A 12,085-nucleotide genomic window follows, 5' to 3' on the forward strand; every position below is an offset into this window, starting at 1 on the left:
AAGTATGGAATCTGAGGACTGGCCACGGCAGCAGAAATCTATGCTAGGAGAGTTGGCTTACACGTTAGAGGAACCTCTACTAAGGATTTGAGTCACTTACTACATTTTGGACCTGGCACCGTTTTCATATCAGACAATAAAAGCATCTGTAGTATAAATGGCGACATATTTTGGATCTGAAACCCGATATACTGTAAGAATTTCCATTCTTTCCCCCAATACTTTGCAGTATAAAATCCTTGTAGCAATAGGAATAGATTTCTGAGAGCATGTCAGATTTCCCATCACAAATAACCAAGTCAAAATGTTTCCTAACTCATGGACTTGTCCCCCTGCTCCTTTATCATTGACATTTTTATGACAGTCATATTAACTGACAAAGATTCCGCATTTTGACTGCTGGTAATGTCACTTCTCTGGAAATTGCCAGGTCACAGGCAAGACCAGCTCAGAAGAGCAGAGTCTGAGATAAGAGGCATTTGAAATATTTATTCTTTGGCTTACATGTTCCTTTTAGGAAGAGTTTTTCTCCATAACAGACAAATGAGGCTGGTAGATTTGGCAGAAAGGGAAGGTTTTCTATGTTCTTTGTTTAAGAGAGTGAATCATGATTCCTTCCTCGTTTCAAACATGTACATGAGGCCCGTCATTGAATAAACAGCAACAGGATCTACTCTTTTGAACTTAATAGTGACTCAGTAGTGTGCAGAGGTATAAATCTTAATGTTTACATTCTTCCTGTGCATCTAGTCTCTGGTCTAGGATGTAATTTGTTTGACGTATTGCTGCCATTATGCGTCTGAGTCCCTCAGAGGCACGGGGTAGGGGAAGAAGGTTTTCCCCAGTGAGTTCAGTACAGACGTGACCACAGGAGGGTGCGCCTGAGCTGCCGCAGACCAGGCGGAGGGTCCATGGTAGAGCATCTGCATGAGTAGGTCTGGCAGAAGCACAGTCGTCTCCTTATTGGCTGGTGGACACGTGGGAAACCACTCTGACTGATGCAGGAAAGAAGGGCGAGCCGGTGCTAGAAGTAGCTGTGCTGGCTGGAGGTGACAATTCTGAAAGTGATCATAATTGTAATTGGGAGGAACCATGAGGACATCCGAGGGGGCTTTCATCACGCTCTTGTGGCTGCCGCTGCACTGTGAGTTGAGTGTTTATGAGAAACAGAGTAATTAGTGGATAGTCTTCAGCAGTCAAGACTGGCTTTACTCAGGTTTCTTCCAGGTAGTAGAGAAAAGGGGAATTCTGAAGCATAATAACCTGGGAACTGCTCTCCTTTCTCTGACCTTTTCTTTCTGCACAGGGCTCAGCAGAGGAGAGAATGTGGAGCAGAGTCCTTCCACCCTGAGTGTCCAGGAGGGAAACAGCTGTGTTATCACCTGTAGTTACTCAGACAGTGCCTCAGTCTACTTCCCTTGGTATAAGCAAGAACTTGGAAAAGGTCCCCAGCTCATTATAGACATTCGTTCAAGTGTGGCCAAAAAAGAAGACCAAAGACTCACTGTTTTACTGAATAAGACGGCCAAGCATCTGTCCCTGCACATCGCAGCCGCCCAGCCTGCAGACTCAGCTGTCTACTTCTGTGCAGCAAGTGCACATTGCGTCCCAGACACCTGCTGCCTGCACCCAAACCTGTGACTGAGCAACCCCTGTCCTTTGACACAGAACTTCAAGTAGATAGTTTGTGCTATTGTTTGTCTGCAGGCGGAAGCTAATGTGTTAGACATTAAAGCATAACTGAAGACAACTGGGATCGAGATGACCCAGACAGGGTTAGAACATTTTGTTGAATCATTGCTGCCTATTGGATTTTTGAAGGGAGTTAGTAAGGTTTTATTTTGCAATTCAGGTTTAAAGCTGATTTACATTTGCTGTTCAGACTCCTGTCATACAAACAACTTCTTGGTAAATTGTCACATTCCTGTCATGCATTAGCTTTCAACTCTTATCTTTCCAGTACTGCAGATGTTGCTTTTGTTCTGTTATAAAACATTGTGTGCTAAATATAGAAAATATGTAAAAAGCCAAGTGTGAAATTGATAATTGTGTACCCAGCTAATTTATTATCAATGTTTCATTTACTCTCTTCTTAAATTCTAATGTAACTTGGATTCAGATTTTTTCCATTCGATGTTATATCCTAAATTGAGCATTCTCCTCTAACACCTGATTTTTAATAGCTCCGTGAGAGATTTTCACAAGTCACAGTAATATTTTTAATTTTTTTCCTCTTCTGTCTTCCTGGCAATATGTGGCAGTCCTTTCTGTGTGTTCTGAATATTTTCTTCTTGAGAAAATGTGAGTTAGGATTTTCGTGTGAGCCCAGTGATGGTATGTATGTTATGTATATTTGAGGAAAATTAAAAGCAGAAGTGATTTGTCAAGAATTTGAATTGAGAATTAAGACTCTTTTCAAAACTTTGTTAGTATTTTTTCACATCTACAATCATATAATTTAGAAGGGAAAGTTGTATCTTTCAATCATTATTACATAGCACAAACTTTTTTTACATAGTTGATCATCAATAGATGTTTATTAATGGAAGAAGGAAAAGGTGAATTCTGCTATATATTTAGAATTTTTATTTAAGCTTGTGAGTAAATTAAATTTATAAGTTGACTTGTGAAAAATAAACTCCTAGAAGTCTGTATTTGGTTATTGAAGAACATAGTATTTCCTTCTGTTTATCTATGTGTTTTTCAATAAAGCTCCATTGTTTTAAGGTAAAGAAACTTACTCTTAGACATTTAATTTTTATTGTTCCTTATGATTGGAAACGTTATTCCTGGGATATGTGGGCAAAATTATTATATATATTCATCATGCACCTCACCTAAGTATTCTTAGTGGATTGCAGAAGGCATTTAGATTAACATTTATTGTAGAGATAGCTTGCTACAAATTTCCCTATCTTAGCTTCATATTTTGACTGAGTTAAGCATTACTTGTGCAGCGTTTTTAAAAAGTAATTCTTTTAGTGGGGTGCCTGGGTGGCTCTGTTGGTTGGGCGACCAACTTCAGCTCAGGTCATGATCTCATGGTCTGTGGGTTTGAGCCCCGAGTTGGGCTCTGTGCTGACAGCTCAGAGCCTGGAGCCTGCTTCGGATTCTGTGTCTCCATATCTCTCTACTATCAAAAATAAATAAACATTAAAAAAAATTTTAAAAGGGAATTCTTTTAGTGTTGAAAATAGAATCAATATAAGGAAAGAATTTGCATAAATAATTATTTTCCTAATTCTCCCACCCCTGCTCAATAGCAGGCTATTTTCAAGACATCTCATATTCTTCCTAAAGATGGATACAATTGATGATTCGGTATGGTGAGAATGATCCCTCTTGGCTGAGTTATGGTGGTCAGTTATAAGCTAACTGGTTTGTTGTTGTAGGGAAAGTCATTAGGTTAAATTAGGTTTAAAATATCTGAATAAGAAAGGTCACTATTGTAGCCCAACATCTCAGTCAGCTTGGATTATTTGATTATATAGTTATACACCAGCTCCTGTGCAGTAGAAGGAAGGCGACTCTCGATTGGTCCATTTCTTCCAAGCCTGATAAGGAGTCAGAGGAAGGGCAGTTTATATTTTACTGTTTTCTTTCTTCTTAAACCGAGTTAGAAGAGAGAGGGTGCAGTTACTCTTAGCTCAACTGCTTTCTCATACTTAGGCGAGAATGTATTCAACAGAAGAAAACAAAAAGCTAGTCAGAGTGCAGAGTCAGTTCATAGCTTAGATCCAGATACATTCAGGCTTTAAAACTTCATTATGGATGGTGGATTTGTTACCACTGCCTCTGGACGATGTATATCACAGGCTTTATCACAGAAATTCTTTCTGCCATTGTTCTGAAGGCCAGAAGTTGAATTTATTTCACTGGGATGATATCATGATGCTAACAAGGCTGTACCCCCTCCAGACACTCTAGGGAGACATGATTCCTTGTCTCTTACAGCTTTGGTTGCTGCCTGCATTTTTGGCCTATGACCACTTCACTCTAACCTCTGCTTCCATGGTTTCATTGATGTCTCTTTTTCCTGTCTTCAAAACTCCCATTGCTTCCTCTTAAAACTATACATGTGACTATATTTAGGCCCACATAATCCAAGATTATCTCCTCATCTGAGGATCCTTAACTTAATCACATCTTTAAGGTTTTTGTTTATTTTTTTTCTCCTCCATTTTCCACCTGATGTTTATTTATTTCCTTATTTATTTATTTATTGTCCATTATTTTGCCTCTCACAGTTGGCATGGCTGGTGCTTTCTTTTCTAAGCTGAGAAAATAATATACATCTTAGGCAGAGTGCAGTCATAAAAATAGAAGTCACATCACTTATTTTCTTTTCTCAATGTTTTAAAATTGTATTAAAGAAATTCTATAGAAAAATGGGCTATTTTTGGATACAGTTATATCTGTGAATATTAAATTTAATACATAGTATAGATTCATCTAACCACTATACAATCATGATGCAGAATGAGTTCATCACTTCACGCAAATCCCTTGTTCTGTAACTTTTTAAAAAAATTTTTTTAAATGTTTATTTATTTTTAATTTTTTTTTTCAACGTTTATTTATTTTTGGGACAGAGAGAGACAGAGCATGAACGGGGGAGGGGCAGGGAGAGAAGGAGACACAGAATCGGAAACAGGCTCCAGGCTCTGAGCCATCAGCCCAGAGCCATCAGCCCAGAGCCTGACGCGGGGCTCAAACTCACGGACCGCGAGATCGTGACCTGGCTGAAGTCGGACGCTTAACCGACTGCGCCACCCAGGCGCCCCTGAATGTTTATTTATTTTTGAGAGAGAGAGAGAGAAAGAGCAGGTGAGGGAGAGAGAGAGAGAGAGAGAAACACAGAATCCAAAGGAGGCTCCAGGTTCTGAGCTGTCAGCACAGAGCCTGAGGCAGGGCTCCAACCCAAGGTCTGCGAGATCGTGACCTGAGCCAAAGTCGGAAGCTTAACTGACTGAGCCACCCACGCACCCCAGTTCTATAACTTTCTAATCACACTCTCTGCCATCCATAAATTTTTGTACACCTGTTTGTTGTTTTATATTTTTATCTTATAAGAATGTCATATGAATGGGAGCTGACAATACATAATCTTTTGATAACTCTGCATCTTAGTGGGAGGAAGCTCATGCCACAGGCACCTGTATGGTCTCTGCCTCTCCCACAATCTCAGTGTTTCTTATCCCTGATTTTTTTAACTTCTAAGTTATTTTATAAAAATGATGAGTTATACTCATCATTTCAAGTGTTTAGACTCTTAAATATTTGATTCATGTTTCTAGAGAAGAAACACTATAGCCATCAAAATGGAGTGGTTTAGTGGACTGTAGGACTAACTCATCTAGTCAGGTTGAGACATGTTCTTTACAGAAGTCTAGTTGTATCTAGTCTATTCTAAATTTTTCTAACATTTAAGACAAATTTTATTGATTAAAATTCCCTTTACTTGCACTAATTGGGGTATGTTTATTGTTTGGCTTTTCAAGGAGATGACACAAAGTAACATACACAACATTTTTTTTAAAATCTTTGTTGCACTAACAATGGCTTTGTATAGCTGAATTATAGCATCAGGATGGGTATTGTTTCAGGTAAAGGCTTTGCTCAGATAAGTTATTTTGCCAGTAAGAGAACAAAGTCATGTAATTCAAAAATTGTAACGTTTATCATTAAAGTGGGAATATATTTCTAAAAGCACAAAGAAACAAAAGAATAGAAAGAAGAGCATGAGAATCAGTGGTGCCAAACATCAAAGAGAATTCTCTTCTAATGGTCTTGGATAGAGTTGTCTGCTTTATACAGTAATATGTTTGTTTCAAGTTTCTTGGGTCGGCACTCACCTCTGTGACCTGTCTGCTTCTGCCGATTCTCTCAAGAACCTCAGTTTAAGATTACTAATATGAGCAACATTTTGTATTCTTGTCAATGAAGGATCCATGATGTCATACTAGATGGTAAACGTGTAACCAAGGATCCATTTTATGTACTTTATCTGTTGAACTGGTAATAAATAATACCTCATAAGGTCATTTCACATGTCTCCATGGACGTCTTTCTCTGGGATTTTGTTCAGAGCTGATTAAATGAAAGGCCAGATTATAATCTGGGATGAAAGGAAGAGTGTGAAGGGTTTATTGATCGAGTTCTGTCTGTGAAGGTTGGACTATGTGTGGGTTGGGACATCTGAGCTACATGGGCTGCAGTGAGCAGTTTATGTAAAGACAGGACAGGACTTCGTGAGGGAAGGATGCAGGGCCTGAGGGCTAAGGCTAACATGTACCAGGCCACACTTGTTCCAGGGTGTCTGCTATAGTAACCCATTTCAGTTTTTTTTTAAGTTTATGTATTTATTTTGAGAGAGAGAGAGAGAGAGACAGAGGGTAAGCAAGCAGGCAGAGAGAAGGAGAGACAGAATCCCAAGCAGGCTTAGAGCACAGAGCCCGACAGGGGGCTCAAACTCACAAACTGTGCTCATGACCTGAGCCAAGATCAAGAGCCAAACACTTAACTGACTGAGCCACACTGGTACCCCAATTTTAGTTTTAATATTCAATTTGTTGTTCCACTATAAGAGAAGATTGGGGGTGGGGGTGATAGCAGAGGTGAATTTTCTGTGTGAGGGCAAACCTTACGTAAGGTTTGTCCCAGAGAAATTTGTTCTGCTATAGAGAAATTAACGGAAATGGCACAGGTAGTACACAAAGTCCACTTGATATTTAACTCTTTTTTTTGTGATTGCTGTGATTTTCTGATAGGAGAGTGCTCAATCCATGTCATAAATGAAATGCTGTAACTAGTACACACTCATGGCTCCTGGAGGGAATGCAATTGTGTAAGTTCCTTATGGAGATACTCAAATGCTTCCTTGGGACAGAATTCCAGACCATATCCCAGCTTTTCAGATTTTATGGGATTTTGTTGGTTCCAAGACAGGCACAAACAGCCCCATGTTGATCGTCCTAGAAAGTTTCCATAGCAGTGTTTGTTTCATGTTGCAACCAATTGTCCCTTCTGTGATGCATGGTCTCTGCAGATTTTTACAAATGGTCAGTGGAGATCATTTGGCTCCACCACGCAGCTGTCCTGGCTTTGATATATCTTGTTCTCATGGATGCAACAAATCATCACTTTCAGTGATTCTTTACAAAATTGAGGCCAAGTTTGCAACATCTAAAATGGAATTACTAGATTTGTCTTTATGTTCAGGCAGAAGTGCTTGCATAAGAACCTTGGTCAGAAAGGTGTGTGCAGTATGATGACCTCATTTTCCCCTAGCTGACACTGACTGACACTGATTACATAAGTTTTTGTAAATTGATAGGCCCTAGAGATATTCACTAGTTCAGCCACTTGAATTAATGTTCTTGCTATGTGATTGGATTTTATAAGGGAGTCTGGAGTAGCAATTGCATGACCAGTCTGGTGTCTCTTTCAATGTTTAAGATAAGATTAAAAATCTATTAATTCAGAAACTTGTCTGAGAGTGTCCAAAAGATTGATCCTGGACATGGACACTTCTTGAAAGTCAGAAGCACAATCATGAGGTTCCCTTCATTGAGAAATGTGTTAGAGTTTAAAAATAGGAGAAGTTAATATTTCACATTTACTCAGCCAGCAGGTAGAAAAATGTTAGGTGTTTTCAGAAAGTTATAGTCTATCACTTAGAGAGCAGATAGTTGGTACTCTATGCGGTTCCATCATATTTCATGGCGACTGCAGTACAAATTCTGGAGATGCTTCAAACAATGTAGCTGAGGCTACAATGATTTTGAGACAAGGACGTTAAGACTTTGCTACTGTGTCAGGAGACCAACAATAATAGGCAATGGATTTTTGTTGTTTGCCAAGATGTTGAGGAATATCCATAAGATACAACTTTCCTTTTTTTTTTTTTTAAATTTTATGGGGAGTTGCAGAAGGAGAGAGAGACAGAGAGAGATGTGAATCTCAAGCAGGTTCCATGGGGAGCCTGAAGCAGGGCTCAAACCATGAAAATGGGATCTTGACCTGAGCTGAAATCAAAATCGAGTGTTCAATAGACTGAGCCAGTCTATTGACAACCTTACTTTTAATGTACATACCCAGAGAATGTGTATTACAATCAAATATCATATGATCAGTAGTCCTGTTGAGGTGTATGGGGTCACCTGGGGTTTATTATCTTCAGAACTGAGCACAGAAACTATCAGACTGTGATTCAACTGGGGTAATCAAAAATATACATCCAAAGGTTGGATAACCTTATCACCAAACTCTGGTTTCCTCTGCACTTTCTGAACAGAGCTTCTGACAGAGCTGAGCTGTCAAACTAAACAGTGAAGAGAAGAGACCTCAGTGACAGGATATATTGTCTGAAGGCTTCAGTCTAAACTCTTCAGCAAAGAGTGACTAGATTTTTCTGCTTTTGGGCCCAACAGGGAGACATGAACAGATACTGATAGAGAAGAGAAATACTGACATAACAACAGGTAGACTGAAAGAGCTACAGTGATTAGTCTAAACACTTTGCCTTCTTATCATAACATGATTTATTTCTACGTTAGGTGATAAAACATAGCGTGAACATACATGATTCTTAATCTTATGTTGTTTTCATAATCCATCACAAGTAGTATTTTTAAGTGAGTGCCATCCACCCACTTTCATCACAGATGCCATGAATGAACGTATCACAGTTAAACCATCAAGCCTCATTTCAGTGTTAAATTTTACAAGTTCTTTTTCAGACGGAATTGTTTCCAAGTTAAGAGTCGCTTAATGCGAAAGGATGTTTGGGCAGTGAGACTCTCAGCTGGTACGGAGAGAAGTGTGACGTGACCCACACAACGTGCTACCCCAGGAAACCCCTGTTTCCTGTTCTGGGGCAGCAGCAGCACATATCCAGCCATCTTTCCCTCACCTGGCAGGCTCCCCTCACAGTGCCCAGCCCTGAAATTGAAGTAGACATTTACCATTTACCATGAGTGGAAGATCTCAAACATGTTTCTGTCCAGCCTTCTGAAGGTGGTCATGGCTTCAAGGTAGGGTCATGTGTCTAAGTGGGGATGGCCCCTGTGAAAACGTCCCTACCCAGTTACCTAAAAACGGGAGATAGGCAGTGTCTTGTGGGTACCTTGGGAGGGAGGCATAGTGGTATACAAAAGGATTTCTTTGTGCCACATCGCTCTAAAACCTCTGATTCCATGTTTTTTTCCTTCAGGATCCAATATTGCCCCGAAGGGAACTCAAGCCCCACCAGCAATGTTTGCAGGACAAGGGGGCTGTCATCCTGGAATGCACATATGACCCCAGTGATCTAAGTTATAGTCTGTTGTGATACAAGCAGCCCAGCAGTGGGGAGATGATTTCCCTTATTCTTCAGGATTCTTAGAATGAACAAAATGTCACAGAAGGTTGCTACTCATTCAATTTCCAGAAGATGGGAAAATCCATCCATCTTGCCATCTCAGCTTCATAGCTAGAGGACTACCCAGTGTATTTCTGTGCACTGACAGAGCCTACAGTGAGAAGCGTTTTGGAGGGAGGTACCCAAACCCCAGGGCTCTTTGTTGATACATCCCTCTGCTGTAGGGCCCAAGGCAGGGAGTTGCCATCCCATACAGGAAGTGGCTAGGGCTGTGGCAGCTCAGATGTAGGGTTAGAGGGAAAACCTGACTCTAAGAAAATACCTCCCTAGGTAAGAAAGATCATGCATCAAAAACATCCTGATCCCTGAAAATTTGTATTGAAATTGTTCATTGAGGGGCACCTGAGTGGCTCAGTCAGAAGCATCTGACTTGGGCTCAGGTCATGATCTCATGATTCGTGTGTTGAGCCCCACATCAGGCTCTCTGCTGTAAGCAGAGAACCCGCTTCAGATCCTCCAACTCCCTCTCTCACTGCCCCTCGCCCCCCCTCTCTCTCTCACACACACACATGCACACACTCTCTCTCTCCCTCTGTCAAAAATAAACATTAAAAAAAAAGGAAGAAATTGTTTATTGAGGACTACAAGAGCACCGTAAAGAATTTGCCGTTTTGCCATTAGATTCAGCTAGAAGAACTGGCTAAAGAAATTTGGAAACATGTGATTCAAAAATCAGCTAAAATGTGTTTGAGTTGTTTTTTTTTGAAAGAGTTATAGATAATGACTTCCTCTTTATTTTCAAGCCAGCACCATCCACACCTATCTGGAATTCTCCCTGTATATTTAAATAGAAGTTTCATGCTGTTTGTCCCAAATTCCTTCCAGCATAGTTTTAAGGCAGGTTTTGACAATGTGATTTGCAAGGTGGAGGAGAAGCGAAGGGATGTGTGAACACAAAAGTTATCCAGGCCCGAGTTTCTTACTTCCCTCTGCATCTGGGACACCATTCCCATGTTGCTCTGGGAAGCTGCTTGATGTGAATCTGTGGAGTGGCCCCAGCAAACAGCCTGAGCTAAACTTTCATCTATGTGTCTGGAGATAAACATTTACAGGGCTACAGAAGATGTGTGCCTCTCCAGAACTTTATCCTGATAATCCTGATTCCTTACCTTGTGAGGAAAAATTATTTGATTAAAGCTTGGCAGCAAACTCTAATAGAAAGCACCTTTGAGGCTAAAACTTGTTAATAGCATAGGATTAATAATTGTTGCCTAATTCACATAACAGTCACCTTATATATATAAGAGTCAACAAAACAGTGAGAGAATGAGGTAAGAATCTCAGATCATTCAATAGGAATTCGACAACTTAATTTATGATGTTTCTTCTGTCTAGAATTCACACTTTTTTACTTTTTAATGATTTTGAAAATGAGGAATACTTGACGACTGAAATATTTGACTATAAAATAGTATGACTTTTCTACTGGAAAGCTTTTATTAAGAAGATTGTATTCCTTACAATTCATATTATTTTAGGATCAAGAAATACTGTATTTCAATTAAAAGCTATTTGTTTTTAAGTTTTGTTTAAGATTATTTAGTGAGTGCTTAAAAAAGGACAGTGGGTATTCTAAATATTGGGTTACAATGCTGAAAAACACAGAAGCACTCAGTAATGAGTTGACTTCTTATAACTTTCTATATATTCAACCTCAACCCTTTTCTGGGGGTCAGTGGATTATAGGCTGGCCCACAGTGGATATGTGAAAACATAAAGTACAGAATTAAATGCTTTAGAGACTGTTATCCTCTCAGCTACAGAAACACTCTGGGACGTTCTGTTAAAGAACTTCCACATCAGGTAGTGTCCTAAGAAGAAAGTAGACCTGGGAGGTCAGGATTGCTGCTGTTCAGATTTCCAAGTGCCACCTGAAGACTGCCATGTGCCTCATAAAGTCAGGGACAAAGACATCTTGCTGACTCTGGGAGGACTGTGGCCACCATGCATCCTGTTTCAGCCCCCGTCCAGCAGGGGGTGCAGCTTCCTAACACAAACACCTTTCCTGAGAAATGTGGGCTTCCACTGATCATTGCTCTGTCTCTCCAATGCTTCTTCCTGCTACGAATGAAGCACATTAGCTAGGTGACACTCTAGAGATGAACTCTTCTCCAGGCTTTGTGACTGTGGTACTCTTGATGCTTGGTAAGTAAAATGCCTCTTAGTATTTGGATTGTTTCATCTATTGTGACAGCAAAACCTATAACTATAATTTTATCCAGATTTTTGCCCAAGGTAACACAGGTCTCTTTTCTTTTTTCCCAGGACAAACCCACGGAGACTCAGTGACCCAGATGGAAGGCCCAGTGACCCTCTCCGAAGGGGAGTCCCTGACTATAAACTGTACTTATTCAGCGACAGGGTACCCCACTCTTTTCTGGTATGTCCAGTATCCTGGAGAAGGTCCACAGCTCCTCCTGAAAGCCTTGAGGGAAAAGGAGAAGGGAAGTCACAAAGGTTTTGAAGCCACCTACGACGGAAAATCCAAAACCTTCCACTTGGTGAAATCATTAGTGCAGGCGTCAGATTCAGCTGTGTACTACTGTGTCCAGAGTGACACAGTGACAGGGACTGCAGGGGGAGCTGAGCGCAAACTCTGAGCAGAACAGGGGCCCAGATACTGAATGTCTCTGATCTACTCTGGTTCCAGCACAGTGTATGATG

General features: G+C 40.3%; 1 long non-coding RNA gene and 2 gene segments (V, D, J or C); 2 read left to right on the top strand and 1 right to left on the bottom strand.

Annotated features, from left to right (window-relative positions):
- Positions 1-12,085, top strand: part of LOC125169083 (T-cell receptor alpha chain C region-like) — a 780,232-nt gene that overhangs the window by 149,841 nt on the left and 618,306 nt on the right.
- Positions 1-12,085, bottom strand: part of LOC125169095 (uncharacterized) — a 121,817-nt gene that overhangs the window by 80,934 nt on the left and 28,798 nt on the right. The gene's annotated exons all lie outside the window — the stretch shown is intronic.
- LOC125169085 (T cell receptor alpha variable 13-1-like) lies at positions 323-2,660 on the top strand. The segment is given in 2 exon segments: positions 323-1,144; positions 1,307-2,660. Coding segments are annotated over 2 exon segments (387 nt in total).

The sequence above is a fragment of the Prionailurus viverrinus genome, chromosome B3 (assembly GCF_022837055.1).
Source record: "Prionailurus viverrinus isolate Anna chromosome B3, UM_Priviv_1.0, whole genome shotgun sequence".
Classification (NCBI taxonomy): Eukaryota; Metazoa; Chordata; class Mammalia; order Carnivora; family Felidae; genus Prionailurus; species Prionailurus viverrinus.